We start from the raw sequence: 24,607 nt of genomic DNA on the forward strand, positions 1-24,607 counted from the left end.
GGGGAAGCTACAAGTTCCTTCAGCCAATCCCATCCCGACCCACCCCGACGGAATTCTGGGATTTGTGGTTTTCACGTGGCAGCATTATTTTCACGGCGGTGGAGGCAAAGTAGGCCACGCGTCCGGTTCGAAAGGAAGCCGCTTGTAATCATTCTTATGTTGGTGCCTTCAGTAGCATTACTCCCTCGCTTTATGCTAATTAGAAATCGTTACAGTCCTACGGATACAAAAATAAAACATTAAAAAAAAGTCAAGTTATTCTCAGATTACAGCACGTTTGTCCCCCCCACTGCGGGCCCCCCCCATCGCGTAACCGCCGCCGTCAAGTCTCGCGAGAACAGCCGCTTTGGGTCGTTGTCATGCCGCCTGGGGGGCGGGTCACGCGGAGACGGACGGGGCCGTCAGCCAACGGGGTCGCGTTTCGGCGGGCGCCGCCGCAGCGTGCGCGGGGAGACCTCCGTGAACCCTGACCCCGCTGTCCGCCGCGCCCGCGTCCGCCGCCCCCGCCCCCGCCCCGGAGCGAGGTGGGCGGGCTCTGGCCGCCTGCCCGGGGAGCGAGCGCGGAGAGCGCGGGAGCGAGGCCGGCCGAGCGGAGGCGTCGGCTCCCCGCGGCCCATGAGCGCGCCCCGCCGCCGTCGTTAGGCCCAGGGACAGGCGCCGCGCCCCTGCGAGCGGGAGCCGCCGCGAGCGACACGACGAGCCCGGCCTCCGCGGCGGCACCGGCAGCGCCAGCGCCAGCGGGCGGGACCCAGGCCGCCAACATGGCGAGCGCCTCCTACCACATCTCCAATCTGCTGGAGAAAATGACATCCAGCGACAAGGACTTCAGGTGAGGCCGCGGCCCGGCGGTGCGGCCTGGGGCCCCCGCGGCCGCCGCCCCGGGCCCAACCCCTCGGCCCCCGCCCCGCGCCCCGCGCCCCGCGCCCCGCAGGCCGCCCTCTCCCGCCCTCCGCCCCCTCCCCCTCCGCCGCCCGCCGCCCGCCGCCCCGGGCCGTTGCCCGCCGCGCCTGCCAGGCCGCTCCTGCGTCCCCGGGCCTCCCCGCCCCCAGCCCCGGCACGGGGCAGGCTCGCCCCCGGGCGTAGGGACGGGCGGTGGGGGCGGCGGGGAGGAGGGGAGGCCTGGAGGCCCGGAGACCCGGAGGCCCGGAGGCCGGGGGGAGGGGAGGCCCGGAGACCTGGAGGAGGGGATGCCGGGAGGAAGGGAGGCCCGGAGACCCGGAGACCGGAGGAGGCGAGGCCCAGAGACCTGGAGGCCCGGAGGCCCGGAGGAGGGGAGGCCCTGGAGGCGGGGCGGCTCGGAGACCTGGAGACCCGAGGAGGGGAGGCCCGGAGGAGGGGAGGCCGGGCCCCCGGGGCAGCCCGCCGCAGGCCCTAGGCCGCCCTGCCCGCCGGGGCTCAGCCTGCCGCCCGCCCCGGGCCCCCGCTGCCGCCTCGGCCCGCAGACGGGAGTGGGCCTAGGTGCATTCAGCTCCAATGATTTGCTTTTTTTTTTTTTCTTCCCTCCCCCCCTTTTTTTTTTCTTTTTTCTTTTTCTTTTCTTTTTTTTTTTTCACCTTAGCTTTAGCTTTAGCTTTCTGCAGATTGGGTCCCTATGAACTTTTTGCCTGGCCGGTTCTCCTCGTGGAGGTGGGAAGAAGGGAGGGAGTGGGAGCGGGGGGCGCAGCCAGGGTGAGGAAACCGGACTCGCAGGGCTTTCCCGCCAGCATCTCGTGTCTTTTTTTTTTTTTTTTTTTAACCTTGTCAGGTGAAAACTAAGCGGGCTCTCGGGGTTTCAGTCTCATTGTCTTATATGCAAAATTACTGCCAGAAGGGTGAATTCGGGAACCTTAACCCTGAAAAGTAAAGCGAGCGAATGCATCTTTGCTGATGGACGTTCTTAAAAAAATGAAGGTGGTGGATTAGGAGGCTTTGGCGGAGCTCGTGCCCCGGGTCGCTGTGCTGTGCGTTCCGGACCTTGGGAACACGCACGTCGGAGAATGGTGGTTTCCACGGCTTGTCCTGGTTCCGCCCCCACCGCCCTTTCTTTTGCACTAGTGTGGTGGTTACATTCCTTCCTTCCCACCTCCTGTCCCATCACAGAATAAATACGCTCCCGATCTAAAAAAAAAAACAAAAAAAACCAAAACTATTTCTTTGGTGCTTGTATTTTGTGAGCATTTTTAAGGAAAGTACAGATACCGTCGATTAAAACTGTGACTGGGAGCTACCTTACTTTGTTTTGTGTATGTGTGAACGGTAATCCTTTACCACCTGGAAACCGGTCCAGACCTCATCTACCAGGAAGAGATGTTCCCATCTGTGAAAGGAGAAGCGGGAAAAACTGTAGTGATCGTGTCCCTAGATTAAGTTGATGTCCTGGTGTAGTCACGTGGCCAGGGAAATAACAGTTTTGGTTCTGTGACTTCAAAGCCAGAGTGATTTTTAAAGTTTTGCTACCTAGGGAGTTGTTAAGTGTCACATTTTGAAACTTTGAGAATCCAGTTTGTCAATACCAAAGATTTTAGCGTTGGGACTTTTTGGAAGAGACATGATTTGTTTTTTTTGTTTTGTTTTTTTGTTTTTGGTATTTTAGATTTGTGTAGATCAAAATCTAGATTATTGGAGGAAATAAAAGTTTTGCTTTTTTTTTCTTTTGTGTGTGTGTGTGTGTGTGTTTAAGGATTAGAATGCTGTTTACTTCCCTATGAAGTTTCACTTGCTCCCAGTGCAAGACACTGAAATTTAAATACACATTTGAGTGGGATATGTATGTACATATGTACAGCCTTAAAGTGTGTGGTGTGATTTTTTCCCCCTTTTGCTGTCATTTTGGCTCATTCTGTGAAAGTACTAGAAAAGTCATGCTGATTGTATTCAACTTCAGATTAAAGACAGCACTTCCTTATAATAGCATGATTTTGTTCAACTAGGCAGACTTGTGTATAGGTAACATGTTGAAAGGAGTGTTAATATTGTATATGTGATTTTTGACTCCAGCTACTTAAATTTCTTGTAAAGTTAATATATTGCATGCTTTTGTGTTTGCTTTTTAAAATAAACTATTTGAAAGACATAATGCTTTGATATTAAGCTGTAGTCAGTGTTGAACTTGATAAGAATTATCTCCCAGTCTCAGCTAGAGTAAATCAAAAAAACATTGCTTGGAGGATGATTATTCTAGAAGTGTAGTATTGATATATTTCTAATAGTTGAAGAAGAAGAAAAGTGTAAAAGATAAGTGTAGAAACAGTGACTTCCAACAATTTGGCATTAAGATATTTTCATTAACTTTGTTTTAAAGACTTGTAATACGCTGAAGCCATCCAGTTAACAGGCAAGCCTTTGGAACTAAAGTACTGTGTATATATACTAAATTACAGATATTTAAGAGATTAACTCAAATAGTGTGCATTTGAAGTCAAGTATTTTGAGCCTTTTTTCTGTATAATATCGGTATAGGCATTTATTTGAATGTATGTGTCTTTTTTAAAAAAATTATGCCGTGTACTTTCTCATTTGAAATTTATTTTGGTGTAAATATCACAGGTTGTTGCTACATGTTTTAAAATACCTACCAGAAAAATCTTGAGGTCAGAGTTAATATTATAGAATATCTAGTGCAAACCACTCTTCTTGTGCTAAGGGAAGAGGAAAACAATAATGTGTCTAACAGGAAAAAAACATTATTCTTCTCATGGTAGATTCCAAAGAGCATAGGACCTACTGGTCACAATATATGGGTTCTAGTCTAGTAGGATTCTTTCTTGTGAACTAGCTGTGAGGTCTTAGGCAGGTTACTTAATTTGGAATAAATTTTTACTTGGAGAGACTTGTATGTGGGTACTTATAAAAGGTCCCTTATAGGCCTGAAATTTTAGGTCTCCGGATAATGACATAGTCTGTTCATGTAAAGAAAATAAGGAAATAGGTACAGGCTTCAAAATCATCAGATGTCAGCATTTTTAAAGAATCATTTTGTAGGATTTGATTCATGGGTTCAATTTATTGGTGAGAGGGTACATCTGTTACCCTTTTTCTTTCATGTTTTAGAGTTCTGTACTCTTTGAAGATGGTATATATTAAGGTTTATTGTCAGTACGTAGGTAATTCTGTAGATAGCAGAATGAAAACTTAAATGCATGAACCATGTGGATACTGTTCGTTAATATTGAAAATTCAGTGGGTTGAGGTAACTGAAGTTTTGCTTTTATTTTCATATGCTTTACCACCAACTGAATTAAAGTATTGCAAGGAATCAAGAGCTAAAGAAAATTTACCACATTTTCCTTTCTCTACATAGTAGTAGTTTACATTAATGCTTTCTGTTGGCTTTATATACACTTGATCCTCTTTATCCTTATAACTCTAGTAATGTGGATACTAACAATCTCTCTTCCAGTCCAAGAAACTGAGATGTGATGTTAATTAAGTACTTGGCCAAAGTGAGTTAGACATTAGATCTGGGATTTCCAGACAACCTCCTCGCCCCCCAATCCACCATGAACTCTTAATCTTAACTACCATGTTATGTTACTTCTCCAGGGTTTTGACTAGGAATTTAAAAACTTAGATTTTAGTTCTCTCTCAATTAGGCTTATGGTATATTTTGTACTGGAAAACACTTTTAGTAATTCCTTGAGAGGGACTACAAAATGTTTAAGATATAGTGCTTGCTCTGAGTAATATTTACATGCTTGTTCAATGGTTAAGACACTTCTATGAAGATGAAGAACCCACGGCAATGTGTAGTTGTCAGGCTTAAGTGGCAGAGAATATGAAAGCAAGGAGATTCATGTTTGTGGAGTCATCTGAGCTAGCTCTTGAAATTGGAGGTAGGGAAAATGAGTATAAGCCTGAAGGCACACTATACAAGTTGGTGACCTTCACTGCAGCTGGGAGTATGGTTGAGGGGAACCGCTTGAGGGTAGGGACCTCATTTTACTGAACTACGTCCTCCAACTGAGCCTTGTGGGTTCTCAGGTACTAGTTTTAGTTGGATTTTAATTACAGAGTTCTTTTAAGCATGTAAGGATTTGGGGAAATTTCAGAAACCATTTTCATTCAGAAATCAATCAATTTTTTAAAATACCATTTGGTACAATCTTAAAATAATTTACTGCATTGCAGAATTTCCTAGTTTGATAATGGTTTATGCCACCAAATTTAGTGTGTGTGTATTTTGGATATTAGGTGTTTTTTCTTGGAAACTTTAAAATGCTAATAAAAATCTCAGGCCTGGGAATTCTACACTTTCAGAGCTGGAAGGAACCTTAGAGATCCTGTAACATAGCTGAAACAATAATGTGACCGTAAATACTAGTGAGGTTCTCTGCACTACTTGTGCTTAAGGACAAGTAAGTTTAATCAGAAGAAACAGATTTTTAGAGCTTAAGAAGGTGTTTTCTGGACACTTTAAGTACTTTGCAGATTGACGGCAGTAAGTTACTGGATTTCACTACATGATTTTTGTTGATAAAGGTATACTTATAACACTGATTATCAGCAGTGATTAAGGCTCACCACTGGAAAAATAGATCTCATTGAGGAAACCAGGAAGAAGAAAGAGGACTAAAAAATTAGTTTTATTTACATGGACAGTATTAAGATCTTCCTAAATTCATACCGTAAGGGAATAAATGAGAAAATGAGATGGTGGTGTGTGTATGAGTTCTTTGAAAAATAATTGGTTCACTGAATGGCGCAGTTGGCCCATATCATTTAGATTTCTGTTAATAACAAGGGTAAAATTGTGCTTGTGTATGAGGGGAAGGGTTGTGAGACTGCTCATTGTACAAGGTATCCATTTCTACCATTGTTTCTGCATATCTCTGCATTGGATTTACTAAAGATGAATAAGTTCTCCCTGCAAGGAACTTTAAGTCCAGTAGAATCAGCCAGGTGTGTAAGTTCTAGTCTACAGACTGTCTTATTCATAACTGTTTGCAGAGCCTGGCACAGTTCTTAATGATGATACCCCTAAAATATTTATTGAATACATGAGATGGCACTGCCTGTAGGTTATATCCACCTGGGACTGCCGTAGAAGCCCGAAAGTTAACATTTTAACTTTGCTCTCTCTCACCTTAAGCCTTTTGTATTCTTACTTTGCCTTTTTATATTACCATGTACCAGATGTTCCAGTTGGAAAACCCTCATGTCACCCTTCTACCTTTTTCTTTCATTTAATTTTCTGCTAAGTATTTCTCAAATTAGTCTTCCTGTCTCAGGCCTCTTTTTAATCCAGTCTCTTGGTAACTTTTCCGTTAGAATTTTCTATCACAGCTGATCATTGTCTTCCCCACTAATTCCTATTGATTACAAGATAAACTCTAAACTTCTTAGCTATTGCCCTCCTAAGATCACTGAAGTTACTCCCCTCCAAGTTTCTTACAAGCTCTATGTACCACTAATTCAGTGGGTATTTTCTATGCTCATTTATTAGATATAAAACTACTGTTTATCACTTTTTTCTTCTTGAAATTCTCTTAGAGAGGCATCCTTGACACAGGTTGGGTTTATTACCATTATAGTGAGGGAGAACACACACTTTGGGAAGTCTCAGTTAAAGGGTATCAGGACCTATTCATTTGGATAATTTTGGGAAGAGTCTAAGGAAGTAGAGTTTCACACTGGATTGTTGGAAGGTGGGGCAGTTCCATCATTTGACATCTACAAGGAGGGAAGACTAAAGCAGAGCAAAGGCTATAATTGGTGAAGAAATAGCAGTCAATGAGTTAGAGAGGAAGATGTTTGGTATTTTGTGTTAAGTGAACTTGTCTGAAATGGATGTTCTCTGGGGTGGTTTATGTCCAGGAAAATGATGCTTTTGTTGTAAGCATCAGATCAATTTGGAATAATATTCAGATATGGGTATGAATCTTAGATTCCTGGACTTTTACGGTTTTCTTTTTTTCTTTCTCAATCCCCCCTTTTGGCCGAGGACAGATCATATTGGGCTGTAGAACATCTTTGATTTATGATGTTCACAACTTCATTATTGTTGAGATTTTTGTTGATTAGGCTCAGATGAATGGCCATTCAGTGTAGTCTGTAGTTGAGCCAGGTTTATGAATCCTTTCTCCTGTTGTAAGATCAGTGGTCAAACGATCTGACCAGACAATGGCGCTAAATAACAGACTCTGGAAAGGATACATACCGGACTGTAATACCCAAGTCCTGTGGTTTTCCTCTTCTTTGTCCATTTTCTAACTCCTCCCTTACCGTCCCCATATCTAATCCACCTCAAAGACTTATTTTAACCTTTTAAATCTCATATAGTTGGTTCTCATTATTCTCAGTAGGTAGTACTATAAAGTTACCATGAACGTTGAATTAATGATACCAAGCCATTAACTTCTGGAGGAAATATGATGGTAGGTTCCCGTGAGCCTTTTAGTCACAGCATTTTCATAGATGATCAGTTCATAACCTCGTTTTATGTTTATTTCTATTTAAAGGCAACCTTACTTAATGTGTTGATTCACATTGTGCTCACGGCCAACAGCACCATCATTTCATCCCTAAGAAAAGCTTATCTATTACATGTATGTTTTTCACGTCACAGCTGTCTTGTACTTAGGAACACTGGACAGCACTTCGCTATGCTTGGGGATCATTTTGAACAGAACTATCAACAAAAAGCACAAACATGCAAAAGATGTGGCACTAGATAGAGGATACTTTTTACAATATGTGAGGTGAAACAAGGCATTTACTCTGCTAATCATGAGAATTGTCCATTTTTCTTTCTTGGTTGGTTGATGGTCATAACCCTAATTCTAGCTACCATCATTTCTCACTTAGACTGCTACAGTAACTCCTAACTGTTCTGTAGTCAGTTGGGCTAGATGAAGATTGGTTCCCTCTTAACTCTGACCATAGTGTAGCTGGAGTAATGTTTCTGAGTGCACATTTGGTCATTTCTGTATACTCCCCATCTCTGCCCCAGATGCTTTTGAGTAGCTTCCCATTGCTCTTAGAGTAAAGACTAAAATCCAAAAAAAGACCCCCAAATCCCCTTAATCTCTTGCCTCCCCCTACCACCTAAGAAAAATTCCTGCCCGTGCTTCAGAGTTTAAGAGTTTAGTCCTTCCTGACGCACAACCTCTAGTGCAGTCTACATCAGGATACTTTGTTATACCATTGAATTTTCTTTGTTCCATATTCCTTTCCATCCCATCTAGGATTTATTTCTGTTCATAATTACGTATATAATTGACCCATATATGTAGTTTTTAAAACTAGTGTGACTATTTGTCTTGTAAGCTCCAACAGAGCAGTAGCTCTGTTTGCTCTTGCCATCTCTTGTTTACACAGGATCAAGCACAGTACTTGATACATAATAGGTTCTCACTGTATAGTCAGCGAGTATATAAGATCTTATTATCTTAACATCAGCCTACATTTTCATCTTCTTCCTGTTAAGTTTCTATTTGCCTATGTCCCAGCCACACTTAACTCCTTCTCAGCCCTTCACTCGAAAATGTCATACCTCTGGCCCTCAGCATTGCTGCTGCTGCCACCACCCCCACCCCAACACAGACAAAAATAAAAATTTAAAATTCTAAACCAGCTTTCCCCATGCCTCATTTTCCCCACTAACACCCTTGTTAATCAGTGAGATCTAAACTAATTGTTCTTTGCTGTGATCAGTGTCAGATGTCCTTGAGTATTTTTAAAAATCTGTAAGATTAAGATTTGTCCCTTTACCTGGCTGCCATATTAGATGAAAAGGTTAGGAAGGGACTTAAGTCTGTTTTATCATGTTAGGTCTTAGCACCATGCCTAAAACTTTACATGCTTAAGAGACATTTTACAAATTGGCTTTTAAATCTGCCATGGACAGCTTTTTAGCTGGTTAAACAACTTTCTCATAGGATGATTTGTAGTACAAATTTTTATACCAAAATAACAGAAGGAAGAAATTGTTAGGACTTTATAATTTGGAGGTCACCATTTAAAAGTAACATAACTTCATACTATCTCAGTTTATTTTTCTGATTTTTAAAAATACTACCTATTGCTATTTATACTGGTGCTCATTTCAACTTTATAAAAAATGTTTAAAACTCTAAAAAAAATCTAGTCATAGTTTTCTTAAAATTAAAAACTTGTATTGAAGTATAGTTGACATACAATGTTGTATTAGTTGTATGTATACAACAAAGTGATTTGACAATTCTAATTCTATATATTATATAGTCCTTACCATGCTAAGTATAGTCAGTCACAATACAAAATTATTACAATGTTATTGACTATATTCCCTATGCTTTACTTTTTCATCTCTGCCATTTATTTTGTAACTGGAAGTTTGTGCCTCTTAATACCTTTTCATACCCTCTAGGTCCATGCATGTTGTTGAGAATGGCAAGATTTCATTCTTTTTTTTTTTTTTATGGCTATTCCATAAAATATTCCCTTGTTCTTTAGTCCATTTGCTTCCATATCTTGGCTATTGTAAATAATGCTGCAATGAACATAGGGGAGCATATATCTTTTTGAAATAGTGGGCTTATTACTGGATTATATGCTATTACTTTTTTGAGGAACCTCCAAAACCATTTTCCATAGTGGCTGCACCATTTCACATCCTACTACCGGAAACGAGGGTTCCCTTTTCTCCACGTCCTTGCCAGTGCTTATTATTTCTTGTAGTTTTGAGACTAGCCAATCTGTTGTGAGGTGGTATCTTGTGGTTTTGCGTTAATCATAATTTTTTGAAATTCAGACTTCTTTTATTGTTGTCTATCCTTTGTTCATAGTGCAGCCTTTGTAGTGTAGTAGGCAATGAGTAAATACATGGTAAATCAAGGAAAGAATGTGTGTACCAATAGATTCCCTTCAGAACCATAAAGCAACTTTTTGCGTTAGGGTTATTTGCTTTTTTACCTAAATTGAAGATGGTCATTTTCTTTCCAACCAGATGAACATTTCAGGGATCTTTAGAGGTCCCAACTACTGTGGTTTTATTTCATGATCTTAAAGTAAGTAAAATAGCTAAGATATTTTAATGCTTTTCATAAAGAATTCCTGCATTAGTTGCCTCTTATTCAGTTTTTTGTTTATTTTCTAGAATATTGTGTGGTTTTAATTTCTTTAGTCATCATATAAATTGGGAAGGGGCCACTGATTAGAACTATGTTTATTTTTAAAAAGTACTTTATCTAGTATAATCCTAATTTGAACACAGACTTTATAAGCTGTTTCACAAAACTTGGGAAGAATTGTTTTTGCATTGTAGTTTAAAACTTTGTCAAAAAAAAAAAAACTTTGTCAAATTAGCATTAAATGAACATACTGACTCCTTAAAATAATGAGTTCCTAAATTAATAAGTTATTTTGCCGATCTTTATCACATAGTTTATCACCTGTATTGCCAGACTATCTGCATGGCTATATATCATTTCAGCTTCAATAGTGTTTTTTAATTAAACAGATTTTGACATTCCTATATGTAGTATAAAGTAGTACACTTTTTACTCAAACTTGATTTGGTTCAAATACAACAAAAAGGCATTAAGTAGTTGTTATTGCAGTTAGGTTATTTCAATAAGTAGAGAAGAACCAGAATCATTGGAAAAATTCATTTGGCCTTTAAATGAATTATGGGGGCTTTATTTCAGGTGAATTATCTATTACTCTGAGGATTTATTTTTAAAAGAATGAATTGTCTGATGAGGTATATGAGAAAAAAATCTGAGACTCTTTACCTTATTTTTGTCTTCTGTTCAACCCTTTTATTTAAAGCTGAGTTTAAACAGTTGGTCGCTCTACATTTTTTGTTAGGCTTTTCAATATTAAACTTGTCTTTGGCAGTGGTTCTTAAGGGGAGGGGGGGCTGGATGTCAGATGGAACAATGTTCTAGAATCACCTCTTCACCATTTTGAAAATAGACTGGATACCTTATGATGGGAGTTGGAGTGGAGGTGAGAATTTGTATTTTGGAAATTTCCCAGTAATTTTTTAATGTGACCCCCACCTCTCATTCCCAACACACAATATTGTATAGGAAGATACTGTTTTTTAAATTTTTTTTAGTTTTTTATTTATTCAGAGACAGAGAGAGAGGCAGGCAGAGAGGCAGAAGACACAGAGGGAGAAGCAGGCTCCATGCAGGGAGCCCGATGTTGGACTCCATTCTGGGTCTCCAGGATCACACCCCAGGCTGCAGGTGGCGCTAAACCGCTGCCCGGAAGATATTGTTAATATTCGTAGCTAAAGGTTTCCTAAGTAAAATTCAAACGACATGCAAAGAAAAAGTAAAGAGGCGCTTGTCTTCTCCTAAAAGCAATGATACAGTTAATTAGAGTGAAAGAGCACCCACTGTAGATCCTGTCAGTAACTTAAAACAGGACTGACCTGGGGGAGATAATTCGAAGTGATGGTTCCTTATTTAAAAGTAGGACTTGGTTAGATAAGGATGATAGCATTAGATTTGAAAGACAGTGTCTTTTTTATTAATGCTTTAAAAACTTAATTTATCAACAAATTTAATTTTTTGATAGGTTTATGGCTACAAATGATTTGATGACAGAACTGCAGAAAGATTCCATCAAGTTGGACGATGATAGTGAAAGGAAAGTAGTGAAAATGATTTTGAAGTTACTGGAAGATAAAAATGGAGAGGTACAGAATTTAGCTGTCAAATGGTAAGTGTTTTTTTTTTTCCTTGCTTCCCACCCCTATCAGCCCCATTAAAAAAAAAAACTCAGTGTAATAGTTGGTAAATTATCTTAGTCTTGTACTGTCTTTCTGGAGTTCCTTTAGAATTTGCAGGTGAGTGGTGCATAATGTTTGTATGTGGTGCGTATTATCTACTTCTTAAGGTTTATATTTTAACTAGATGTAGCCATTTATCGTATTTTAATTTGCATGAAGTAAGTATAGGAGTCCCCAGAAAGAGTGGTTCTCTCACTTGTTTTTTTTTTTTTTTTTTTTAGCTGAGTTAAGGACTTACCAGCCTCTATTCATCTCTTTTTGAAAATTTTAAGAACCAATGATCAAAGGAAGTAAAAAATAATAAGACTTTATAAAGAATAGCAGCAGTTAAAACCATGGTTAACAAAAAAAAAACAAAAAAAAAAAACAAAACAAAAAAAAACCATGGTTAACAGAAATTAGGACTGATGATACAGCAGTTTCAGAGTTTTTCCTAAAAATTGTGAGAATTCCAATTGTGTACAGTACAGTAAGAGTGTCTTTTTATCAGACATGAAATTGACAATTTGACTTAGTAATAGGGTACAGAATTTGAGTTCTCAGTAAATTCTGTTAACAAATTATTTCATTTATGCATATCAAATACTAGAAAACCTTAACAATCTACATAGTAAGTTATTAGAAAATATAACCTTTAGTTTCATGTAACAAACTGGGATTTATGTCATTTTGTATATCCTATAATAATTAGGCATCAATTTAAATAAAGTTTTGTCTCATTATGACTCCTTTATTTCATTTTATTATAAAGATTTTAAGTTTGTTTTGGGGTTAGCTTTTACAAACCTGCTGTGAAAACAGACCAATGAGAAATCATTGGTCAGCATAGAATTTCTAGACATGGAGTACAATTTTCTGTAACTTGGGACATTTGCAAGTTTAAAATAAAATGGGTCTTAAAAGGATAAGTTGCAGAATAATAGAAATTAGTATAATTTTACATTAGTTATTTTTCATCTTTTAATTTTTTTTGCCTTAGTAAAATTAAATTCTCTTAAAAATATATGAACATTTACCAGCTCTTAAAAATAGTAATAAAAAGTAGTGTTTGTCCCAAATTGAGAAGTATATAAGTCTTACTTCATATGGATCTTTACTCATTAGAAAACGGAGCTTTTGATCTTTTGAATATCTTTTATACTTAAAATTAACAGGTTGGGGGAAGAAATGGAATATAGTCAAGAAAAGGAATTAAGATATAAACATAATAATAGTGGGAGATAAAACTCAAGATCTGATTCTTGGAGGAGGGAAAATCACAATAGATAGATAAATTGCTAAGTAACCTTACCAAGAAATTGGGAAAATTGTCAGAGAAGTCATCACTCAAAAGAAGCTCAGGCCTGAAAATCTTTTGCACATGTCTTTGAAACCTCAAAAAACAGATAATTCCAGTACGGGGAGTTCTAGTATTACTCTAAACCAGTTATTGGTAACAAGTTCTGATTTCATTTTATGTTAATAAATAAGAGGAAGAAAACACAGTTGTTCAGGCACTGAGCTTGATTAAAAAAAAAAAAAAACCACCACCCAAAACACAACATTTATTTAGGCTGCTTAGTGTATTTAGAGAATTAAACACCTTCCAAAGACCAGCATCATACTTAATATGTCGCTGGAGTGAAGAACAGGTCAGGGATGTTTTATCTCACTAAGGAGAATTCACTACCTATTTCAAGGGAAGCATTTAATAACAGGGAGTTGCCAAGACCTTTTTTTAATGTTTTTTTTTTTTTTTTTTTATTTATTTATTTATTTATTTATTTATTTATGACACGGGTAGAGAGAGAGGCAGGGACACAGGCAGAGGGAGAAGCAGGCTCCATGCAGGGAGCCCCAGGACTCAATCCCAGGTCTCCAGGATCATGCCCTGGGCCAAAGGCAGCGCTAAACTGCTGAGCCACCCAGGCTGCCCGCCAAGACCATTTTTAATGTTAGATGTACGTACCTCAACCCAGAAATGGATAAATTACCAGCTCCCATCACACTAAAGTCAGGAACAAGGCAAAGATGCGTTTCTATCTCTGCTGCATTCTTTTTGAAGATATTAGCCACTATAGGACAAGGGGGAAATAAAATTTGATATGTAAGAATTAGGAAAGATACATGAGAATAATCAAGTCAAGAAAAATTAAATGTGGACAGTAAGAATTCAGTGAAGTAACAGGGTGTGAAGGGTAATGAACAAAAATATGTAGTTTTCATATAAACAAACCGATTGGAAGATCTCATGGAACCAAATGTCCATTTATTACAGCAACAGAAAGACAAAATGCCTATGAATTAAATGTAACAAGAAATGCTACAATAGTGACCTTGAATGAGGGTATAGGTAAGGTTACAATTTTATCTTTTTCGAAACTTTAGGAAACTTTAAAATATTCTTGACCTCTAACAAAAATATACTTGGAACAAATGGAAACACATCCCATGTCCTTGGATAGGATAACTCAACAAAGTTGTTGATTCTCTCCAAGCTAATTTAGTGCTAACTTAATTGTAAAAATCCGTTATTTCCACAAGCTAATAAATAAGTTGATTTTAAAGTATATTTTGGTGGGAGGGAGGGGGGGCAGGTGTTTGCTTTAGCAAACCCTGAAAAAGTATGATAGTTGCTGAAGGTGGAGAGTTGTTGCTTAGCCCGAGATATGAAAAGAGACTATTATGTTTCTCTAATTAAAGCAGTGAAGTAGTGAGACATTAATGGAAAAATGGAGTAAAATAGGAAATACATGATAGAAAGTTGGCCTTTTTTTTTTTTTATAAGACTGGATAACCATTTGAAAAAGATAAAATTGTATCATTACCTCACAAAGAGCATCCTTACTTAAGGTTACATTGTTTTGTGCACTTTAAATTAGTTTTGCCTGTTTTAGAACTTCATATAAATGGAGTTAATACAGTATGTGCTCTTTTGTGTCTAGCTCTTTTTACTCATGACATCTGTGAGATACATCATGTTAGGTGTATTATTATTTCTTGACTTTTTATTACTGATTAGTAGCCATTGATACCAGTCTGTTTATATATTTGTTTTCTTTCTAGGGCTCAGCCATTATGAATAGAGTTAGTGAACATTCTTTTATGACTCCTTTTTTTTAACATATAGGTCTTTCTTATGGATAAATACGTAAGAATGAAATTGCTTTTCTCCATTTAGATTTTTTTTTGAAGGAACTGCCATATTGTTCCCCAAAGTCTTTGTATCATTTTATATGGAAGTACTAGTTGTCTCCACATTCTCACTAACACTTGGTTTTGTCACTCTTTACTTTTAGCCATTCCAGTAAGTGTATAGGTGAAGTTTTAATTTACATTTTCCTGATGACTAATAATCTCCGGTGCTGTTTTGTTTGTTTGTTGGACATTTTTTTTCCTGGACTTTTCCCAAGTTTTGAAACTGAGGTGGTCTTTTTATTATCAAATTGTAAGAATTCTTCATATATTCTAGGTAGGCTCTTTGATATATACATTTTAGAAATATTTTCTCTCAATTTGATGAGCTTAAGTTTTTAAATTTAATTTAAAATTTTGTTTGATTGATTTAACTTCTATATTAATTCCAACTTTTCTTTCATGATAATTGGTTTCCATGTCATAGACCTTTGCCTTATGTTGCAACATTTTTCTCCTCTGCTTTTTTCTAAAAGCCTTATTATAGTTTCAGCTTTTACTTTTAGTCCTATGATCTGTCTTGAATTAATTTTTATAAAGTAGGATTTGAGTTCAGTTTTTTCATATGTACATCCATCCAGTTGTTGAAGCACTGTTTATTGAAAACATCTTCTATTCCCTATTGAATTGCATTATTATCAAAGATCAGTTGACTGAGTGTGTAGGTTTCACAACTGTCTTGTGGTCCATTGATGTTTTTGTGTATTCTTACGCCAGTGCAAAACTGTTGTATTAGTGTAGTGTATTAGTCAACCTTGGCCACTATTGACTTTTTGGGCAGATAATTCTTTGTTGTAAGGAGCTGTCCTCTGTATTCTGTGTACAGTAGGATTTGTTTAGCAGGATCTTGGCCTTTAGCTACTAATACTAAGGGATGCTACTAGTAGCATTCCTTCTTTTCCCAGGAGTGGCAACCAGAAATGTCTCCAGACATTGCCAGCTGTCTTTTGGAGGGTAAAAATTGCCCTTTCTTGAAAACCCCCTGTATAGATCTATAGAAGTCTGATGTAAGGTAGTATAAGTTCTCTAGCTTCATTCTTCCTTTCCCAAGAGAATTTTGATTTGTTAAGTTTTTTTTTTTCTATTTCCATTGTAAATTTTAGAATCCGTTTGTCAATTTCAATTTTTTTTTTAAAAAATAAGGTTGCTCAGATTTTGATTGGGATTGTGTTGAAGTTATAGAGATTTGAAGAGAGTCAACATCTTAACAATACGGTCTTTTAATAGTGAACTATAGCATCTCATACTACTTTATAGTCACAGTAGTTTTTGTTGACTCTTTGGGATTTTCTACCTAAATAGAGGTCATCAGTGATTATCTCTCTCTTTCGGTCCTGATTTTGGTAATTTGTGTTTTCTTTTTTCCCCTCAGTTCATTTGGATTTACCAACTTATCAAAAAACTGACTTATTTTTCTTTTGTTTGTTGCCTTATTGATTTCTTCTCTTTTATTATTCTACTCACTTTCTTCTGTTCACCAACTAAGCCAGTCAGGTGCCCCTAGTTTGAAATATTTTTAATTCTATTATGATTTTCTTTTGATCCATGGATTATTATAAGCAATTCTCAAATATTTGGAGGTTATCGAGATGTTTATTTTTATTGCTATGTAATTCCCTTTTCGTCAGAGAACATATTCTTTAAGATTTCAGGATGTTTATTTTGTCTACTTGGATTTGTGTTCAACATATAGTATGTCTTAGTGAATGAATGTCCCGTATATATTTGGAAGAAAGTATATTCTGTGGTAGATGGGCATAATGTTTTAGAAATGTCAGGTCAAGGTAGTTGAAGTTCAGATTTATATTCTTTTGTATTTTTTTTTGTTTGTTTTTGGTATTAAATACCAAAGAGACAAAAGTTTAAGATTTCCAACTATGATTGTCAAATTATGTTTTACTCTTGATAATGTCAGTTTTTGCTCCGTATATTTTAAAACTGTATGACCAAGTGCATACACATTTATGTCTTCCTAATGTTTGACCTTTTGGGAGGTATAAAATGTTTCTCTTTAAATACATCTTATCGTGCAGCCCCAGTGGCCCAGCGGTTTGGCGCTGCCTTTGGCCTTTGTGATCCTGGAGACCTGGGATCGAGTCCCGTGTCAGGCTCCCTGCACGGAGCCTGCTTCTCTCCCTCTGCCTGTCTCTGCCTCTCTCTGTCATGAATAAATAAATAGTCTTTAAAAAATTAAAAAATAAATGAATAAATACATCTTATCTTGAAATATATTTTCTTGTATGTTAATGTGGAAAAGGCACCTCAACTTTTTTGAGATTACTGTTTGCATAGTGTACCTTTTATCTTTTTCAGTTTACTCTGTTTTTATTTTTAAATGATGTGTCTTGTAGACAACAGATAGTTAATGCTTGCTTTGTTTGATTCAGTTTCATAATTGTTGCCCTTTAATAGGAGTGCTTACATAGTCCATTGACATTTATTATAAATATTTGATACGGTTGGATTTAGATATGTCATTCTTATGTTCTTTTTCTTTCATTTTTCTGTGTTTTTTTTTTTCCCCTGCCTTCTTTTGGGTTAATCAATTATTTTATAGCAGCGGTTCTCAAAGTTTGATTTGGGGAACCCTGGAACATCTCATGACTCTGAAAATATCAAAATTATCATGTGAATAATTATTTTCCCTTGACTCTCATTTTTTTTATATGTGTACAGTATAATTTTCCAGAGGCCACATGACATGTGGTAATCATAACAGACCAAATTCAAAATCAGATATGAGAATCTAGGCTTTTTTTTAAGTACAAACATGTAAATCAGTGTTATTTTTCTCACTTTTTTTGAGAATATAGTTAATTTTTAAAAAATACTTATATTAACATGTGTTACTTCTAATTTTTAATATGGTAAGTATTGACAGATACAACCTACATAAAGAAAAGTTTTTGGGGTCTTAGTTGATTTTTTAAAGTGTTAAAAGTGTTCCTGAAACCAAAAGGTTGGGAATCTGTTTTGTATTTAATTTTTATTTCTTGACTTTTTAGATCTATCTCCTGGTGTGTGTGTGTGTGTGTGTGTGTGTGTGTGTGTGTGTGTTTTCCTGGTGTGTTTTGAATTGTCACTCTAGGCTAGGGATTATAAGTGGCATCTTAAATTTATGGCAGTCTATTAAAAGTTAATATTGTATCACTTCATATAAATGATGTAAACCTTGCAACATTTGTCCTACTTTCTTTGTGCTACTTTTTTTTTTCCCCCATATATCTGTATGTGTATGTGTAATACAGTATTATTTATACTTTGGAAAAAATTATGTAGTCTTGTTTTTTTTGTTTATTTATTTATTAGTAATCTCTAGACCCAAAATAGGACTCAAACTCACAGCCTTGAGTTCAAGAGTCGTATTCTCTATCATTGAGTCAGCCAGGCAACCCATGTAATCTTTTAAATATAGCCTTTTATGTGTACACACATTTACATTTCTAGTGATCTTTGTAAATGCAAGTAACCATCTGGTTTAATTTTTCTTTAGCCAAAATTCAACTTTCTTTGGCAGTTCTTGTAATATAGGTTTGCTAGTGATATATTTTCAGCTTTTATCATAAATTGTCTTTATTCTCATTTTTAAGGGATAACTTACCGGATTTGGAATTCTAGGTAGACTTTTCTTTCTCTCTTTTTAGTTACATCATTATCTGGCATTCAAATTGTTGTTTTCTAAAATACAGTTTTATAGAGTTAAAAGTCCTTATCTACAGTAGGGTTAGTCCAACAAAGCTATTTTGCTGTTGCCAGAAGCTGGAACTCCTTAAATTCATTTTTTGGAATCCCTTTTATTTTCACTCCAAATATTTTCATTGTTTCGTGTCAGGTCTTTACACATAGGCCATGTCTCTTTGTCACTGCCATCATTTTGGACTCATTTTTTGACTGTTATGGTTTGTCTCCCTCTCTGATTTCGTCTTATTTTTCTCTCCCTTCCCCTGTAATTTTCTGTTTTGTTTCTTAAATTCCACATATGAATGAAACCATATGACAATCGTTTTTCTCTGATATGACTTAACTTCAAATAATACATACCTTCCAGTTCTATCCGTGTCTGATGTAACTGGTAAGACTTCATCCTTCTTGATCTCTGAGTAATATTCCATTGTGTGTGTATCATGTTTTCTTTATTCATTTGTCTGTTAATGGACTTATAGGCTCTTTTCATAGTTTGGTTGTTGTGGACATTGCTGCTATAAACATTGGGGTGCAGGTACCTCTCTGAATCGCAACATTTGTGTCCTTTGGGTAAATACCTAGTAGTGCAATTGCTGGGTCATAGGGTAGCTCTATTTTTAACATCTTGAGGAATGCCCATTCTGTTCTCCAGAGTGGCTACACCAGCTTGCATTCCCACCAACAGTGTACCAGGGTTCCCGTTTCTCTGCATCCTTGCCAACATCTGTTGTTTCCTGACTCGTTAATTTTAGCCATTCTGACAGGTGTGAGGTGGTATCTTATTGTGGTTTTGATTTGTATTTCTCTGATGCCGAGTGATGGGAAACAGTTTTTTCTTGTCTGTTGGTATGTCTTCTTGGAGAAATGTCTGTTCATGTCTTCTGCCCAGTTTTTGACTGGATTATTTGGTTTTGGGGGTGTTGAATGTGGTAAATTCTTTATAGATTTTGGATACTAGCCCTTTATCTGATAAGACATTTGCAAATATCTTCTCCCATCCTATAGGTTGTCTTTTGGTTTCGTTGACTGTTTCCTTTGTTGTGCAAAAGCTTTTTATCTTGATGAAGTCCTAATAGTTCATTTTTGCTTTTTTTGTTTTCCATTCCTCATTTTTCAATATGCATTCCACTCATTCTGGTCTCTGATTTTTCGATTTGAAATGCTCTTCTTTTCTTGTAATACACCATCAAAGCCCAGTACCTAAAACTCTGTCCCTTAGATGCAGTCTCCTTTCCTGTAGATACTAACATTGAATTTAAAAGTTGTTTAAAAAGGACACCTGGGTAGCTCAGCGGTTGAGCATCTGCCATAGGCTTGGCTTGATCCCGGGGTCGGGGGAGTCCCACATGGGGCTTCTGTGAGAAGCCTGCTTCTCTGGCTTTCTATGTCTCTGCCTCTCTTCACTGTGTCTCTCATGAATAAATAAATAAATCTTGAAAATAAAGTTCTTATAAAAAGAAATTGTGCAGAATAGTGAATTCATTCAATTCATTTCTAAAGTAGCTCAGTGAATGCCTTACCTCATCAACCATTGGCAAATATTTGGGAATAGGGGCCTTTTCTTAATCAGTTATAAGCTTGAACACAATGGCTCTAAAATGAAAATTCATGCAACAAACATCTGTGTGCTAAATTCTATAGGAAGTACACAAAGGAAGAACTTTTCTACATCCTCAATCAGTGGTCCTACATGCAAACCTATAATGTATAAAACACTAGTATAAAAGGAACATATAAGGTTCTGGGAACACACAGTAGTATTAACTTGCTTGACAACCAATTATTTGATGGCTTTAAAATTTAAACAATAAAATAAAAGGAATGTAAATTCTTTTGGTTCACAAGGTGGAGTTGATGATAGATGGTAAGAGAAAGGAAGGGTCAGAGTTGACAAAGTGATATATTGGATGGAATTGCTATTTGAGGTAAACTGTAGGATCCTTGTTAGGAGCAGACTCCTAATTAGCCTTTTAAAAAAAAATAGTACAACATGTTTTGTATGCATGAAGGGTTGGGAGAGGTAAAAGCATCTTAAAGTTTCATGATACCATGGTGGAAATCAATGGGGAAACATTGGAAGCCAACTACAAGGAGCTTACCAATCTAAATTTGTTTTAAACTCCTATTTATATACTATCTATATTACATAGTGTTTTTACTTTGTGTTGACAGTTGCTAGGTAGAAATAATTTTATTTTTTTTGTAATTTTTTTGTAATTTTTCTGTTTTTGTATTTAATGTAATTTAATGTAATTTAATTTAATGTAAATTAATGTAAAAATTAAAAATTTTTTTTGTCTATTTTATATTACAGTCTTGGCCCCTTAGTGAGTAAGGTGAAAGAATACCAAGTAGAGACCATTGTAGATACTCTCTGCACTAACATGCTTTCTGATAAGGAACAGCTTCGAGATATTTCAAGTATTGGCCTTAAAACAGTAATTGGAGAACTTCCTCCAGCTTCCAGTGGTAAGCAAGAGCACTTTTTTCTTCCTAGTTCCTTTTTACATGGAGCTATTTTTCCTCCATTTGTTTTTCCTCCTGCCCAGGTAGGGAGAGTAATGTCTATTCAGAGGATCTTTGTAAGCATCCCTTTGATCAATTAGGAGGGGGAAAAAAGTCTGGAGTCTTATTTTTGCTTAAAAATAAATTCAGTTTTCAGTTTTAAATGAATATTATTTTGATTGAATTTAAGTATCTCAGAATAGCAAGATTTTTTTATTGTTGTATGTACCATGACTACAGAATAGAGTTGATGCCAGCCTATGTACTGAGGGAAAAGAAAACTAAAATTCTGAGTTATTTCTGATAAGCTCTCTATTTTCAGTGCTCTATTAATTGTGCTTTACATCAGACTTTTTGATGTGTAAAACTTAACACTGTTAAGACAGCTGTGAAATAGTTGTTTACTGGTATCTATAATTAAGGCTGACTCTATAGCTACTTTGGTAATTTTATAAAAGTACATTTAATGAATTTGTCAATTAATTAGATTTGGTATCTGCTACAAATATTTAGAGTTAATTTAGAATTAATCTTGACTACTAAGCTATTGGCTAAAACCAGCAGAGTGAAGTTAGTGATGGGTCTCATTTACAGTTGGAGTGAAAATGTTACCTCCCTATTTCATGGAAATATGTAGACTGGTAATAGTGTAGCTTAAGTATGTAGTTTTTACTCATTTACTTAACAAATACTTATTAACCTTTTGCTATGCTATCATGCTAGATGATAGGTGTGTGTTATTTCAGTTAGTCTAAAGATCAGCCATATGGGAGGTCTTAATATTCCTAGTTTTCTGTTGAGGGAACTGAAATACAGAGAGATTAGGTTGATGCACTCAAGGTTGTGATTATCTGTTTGGGTGAAGATTCAAATCCTCCGTTATCTTTCAATCTAAAGCTGGTGCTTTTTCCACTGTGTCTTACCATTATTATTTTACTCTTATTATTTCAGTAAAATATTTCTTAGAATTGTATTAGTTACATTAATACTTTACTCATTTCTTTCATTGAAACACATTTGTTTTTAGCTGATTTCTGGTCTGGTTCTAACAAGAATTCTATTAACCATTTAGATTAGCCTCTTGCTCTTTTTTTTCTGCCACTTGCCGGTAACAACACAAATCTGTCTCAAAATAGTAATAACCTTGATTCATGAGTTCTCTGGAACAGCATTTTACTTCATAATGAAGTTTTGGAATCTTTGGATTGGGATAGGAAGGATCTTAGAGATAGCTCTTTTTTTTTTTCTTTTTTCTAAGAGATTGTGTAGGAGCTCAGAATATATTTGGCTTTTAATTCACTGAAATTTTAGAAAAGTCTAGGTTACTAGTAAAGAGTATTCAAGAAGAAAAATCATTTTTGCTTTCTAGTTGAGAGGTGCACACACTATATACATACTGGCTTGATAGTTGGTAGTCACGTCAGTATATGGAAATAGTTGTCTAGTAGAGTCTCTTCACTTGGTATTGTTCCGCCTGTGTGGTGTACTCCTACAATTATCTCTTATTGTTGTTTATGTCTAATAAATTTATTTTATTGAAAATAACCTCTTTTGAATTACCTATTTTTCTGACATGGACCTCTTGAGTCAGTCTTGATTGTAATCAAGTTTAGAGTTGTTGACTTTCTGGTAATCACCACGAATATAAGATCGAGTCAGTATACTTGCCTTGCAATTATTCTTGGTTTATTATTTATGCAGGCTCTGCATTAGCTGCTAATGTATGTAAAAAGATTACTGGACGTCTTACCAGTGCAATAGCGAAGCAGGAAGATGTCTCTGTTCAGCTAGAAGCCTTGGATATTATGGCTGATATGTTGAGCAGGTAAACATGTCTATGATTTGTATTATTTGTAATATAAAAACTATGTGCCTTTATTAAAAGCATCTTTTGATAAATATAATTTGACCTAAAATTGTTCATGTTTAAATTGTGACTGTTTTAGAAGCATATGGGTAGGGGTAAGGGGAGAAATAAGTTAATTATATTTATCATGTAATATTGCATAGCATGAAAAATACTGCATAGCAGGTATTTTTTTGTAGTTTTGAAAAGTAATAAGATTTGTGATTTGAATATTTCAGCACAGTTTTAATGTTTTGTTTTACTCTTGTATTTTGATTACAGTGACCTATTAAATAAGAGATGTGCTGGTAGGAGTAGCAACTTTTCCGGTTAAAATAATGGTGTGAATTTCAACAACCATAATTATACTGCATGTTTGGAGGAGGGAACCTGGCTTTATACATTTGTTCCTTGTTTGTTTTCTTCTGGAAGTCAAACTTGGGAAAATAGAAAGATCTAATAAATTCCTAGGGGGAAATATCTTAAAAGACCTGTCAGTTTCAGTTTATCCCTAATTCTCAAAATCATTGTTTGTGTATGATTTGTGCTTGATATACTGCAACTTGAAAATAATCAAGTGCCTTCATATGGTACATATTTATAGTACCATATAGTAAGAGCTGTCATCCCGGCACATACAAGAGTTTATACTTTACCATAGGACATAAGAACAAAAATGGAACTAAACATTGAGACTGTTGGTGTGTTTTGGGGTTTAAAATGGAAGATTCTAAGAGAGTTTGTTATGAAAAGAGTGGCATTTGAATTTAGTTTTGAAGAATGAGTAGGGCATAGCTATATGTGCCTCAGCTTAGAATTCTCAGCATAGAATTCTCAGCATAAATAGTCTTGGAGTTGGTAAACATTGTATTCTCATTTTCTAGAATATATAGAAGGAATAGAAAAGTAGTTAGGAGGGCAGCCCCGGTGGCGCAGCGGTTTAGCGCCGCCTGCAGCCCGGGGTGTGATCCTGAAGATCCAGGATCGAGTCCCACATCGGGCTTCCTGCATGGAGCCTGCTTCTCCCTCTGCCTGTGTCTCTGCCTCTCTCTTCACTCTCTCTCTGAATGAATAAAGAAATAAATCTTTAAAAAAAAAGAAAGTAGTTAGGAAATCATTTTCATAGGTTGGGGAATTTATATAGTTTCATAGGTAGGAAATATGCAGTTAGTTTTTGTCCTCTGTGTTACTTGATCAGTTGTAGGGTCCTGGCACATAAGATGTTTAACTGGTATTGACTCCCTGATGCACATGTGAAATGATTTGGAAGAGAAGGTTGAACCAACAGGATCAATGCAACTTAGTACCTAGATATATTGAGGAAAGACCATAGGGAGAAGGGGGTAGTCAAGAGATTCTGAGATTTTGAGTGTGGAGAACTCCCAGAAAACTAGACAGAGAAAAAGGTATTAGCGAAAACAATTCAGAGATCTGGTAGAGGGAAAAGTGACAACAGCATTGGGTTTTTTTGATGTATTCTCAAGCTTGTTGGCTGGATGTCTTATAGATAAATTCTAGATTCCAGAAGTGAATTTTGGGATGGATTAAGTAGATAGAGATTTCTAAACTGTATTTACTTAATTCAGTTTCTCGGTTGGGTTGGTAAAGAAAGTAAGAATTTAGTTTCACTTTAATTATGAATTTGGATTAGTGTCATCTAAATTTTTACTCTTTGAAAACACCAAGGTCAGAGGCCG

General features: G+C 36.8%; 1 protein-coding gene across 2 annotated transcripts in view; it reads left to right on the forward strand.

Annotated features, from left to right (window-relative positions):
- The first annotated feature begins 561 nt into the window (after positions 1-561).
- Positions 562-24,607, forward strand: part of CAND1 (cullin associated and neddylation dissociated 1) — a 38,883-nt gene continuing 14,837 nt past the window's right edge. Inside the window, exons 1-4 of one of the 2 annotated variants that reach the window (XM_077913752.1) lie at positions 562-829; positions 11,488-11,631; positions 20,874-21,028; positions 22,766-22,889. In XM_077913752.1, coding sequence (XP_077769878.1) covers positions 762-829; positions 11,488-11,631; positions 20,874-21,028; positions 22,766-22,889 — 491 coding nt within the window. In that variant the 5' untranslated portion in view covers positions 562-761. Of the gene's footprint in view, positions 830-11,487; positions 11,632-20,873; positions 21,029-22,765; positions 22,890-24,607 lie in introns of those variants that run through there. The other variant, XM_077913753.1, reaches the window with a different exon arrangement.

Source organism: Canis aureus, chromosome 11 (genome assembly GCF_053574225.1).
Source record: "Canis aureus isolate CA01 chromosome 11, VMU_Caureus_v.1.0, whole genome shotgun sequence".
NCBI classification, from domain to species: Eukaryota; Metazoa; Chordata; class Mammalia; order Carnivora; family Canidae; genus Canis; species Canis aureus.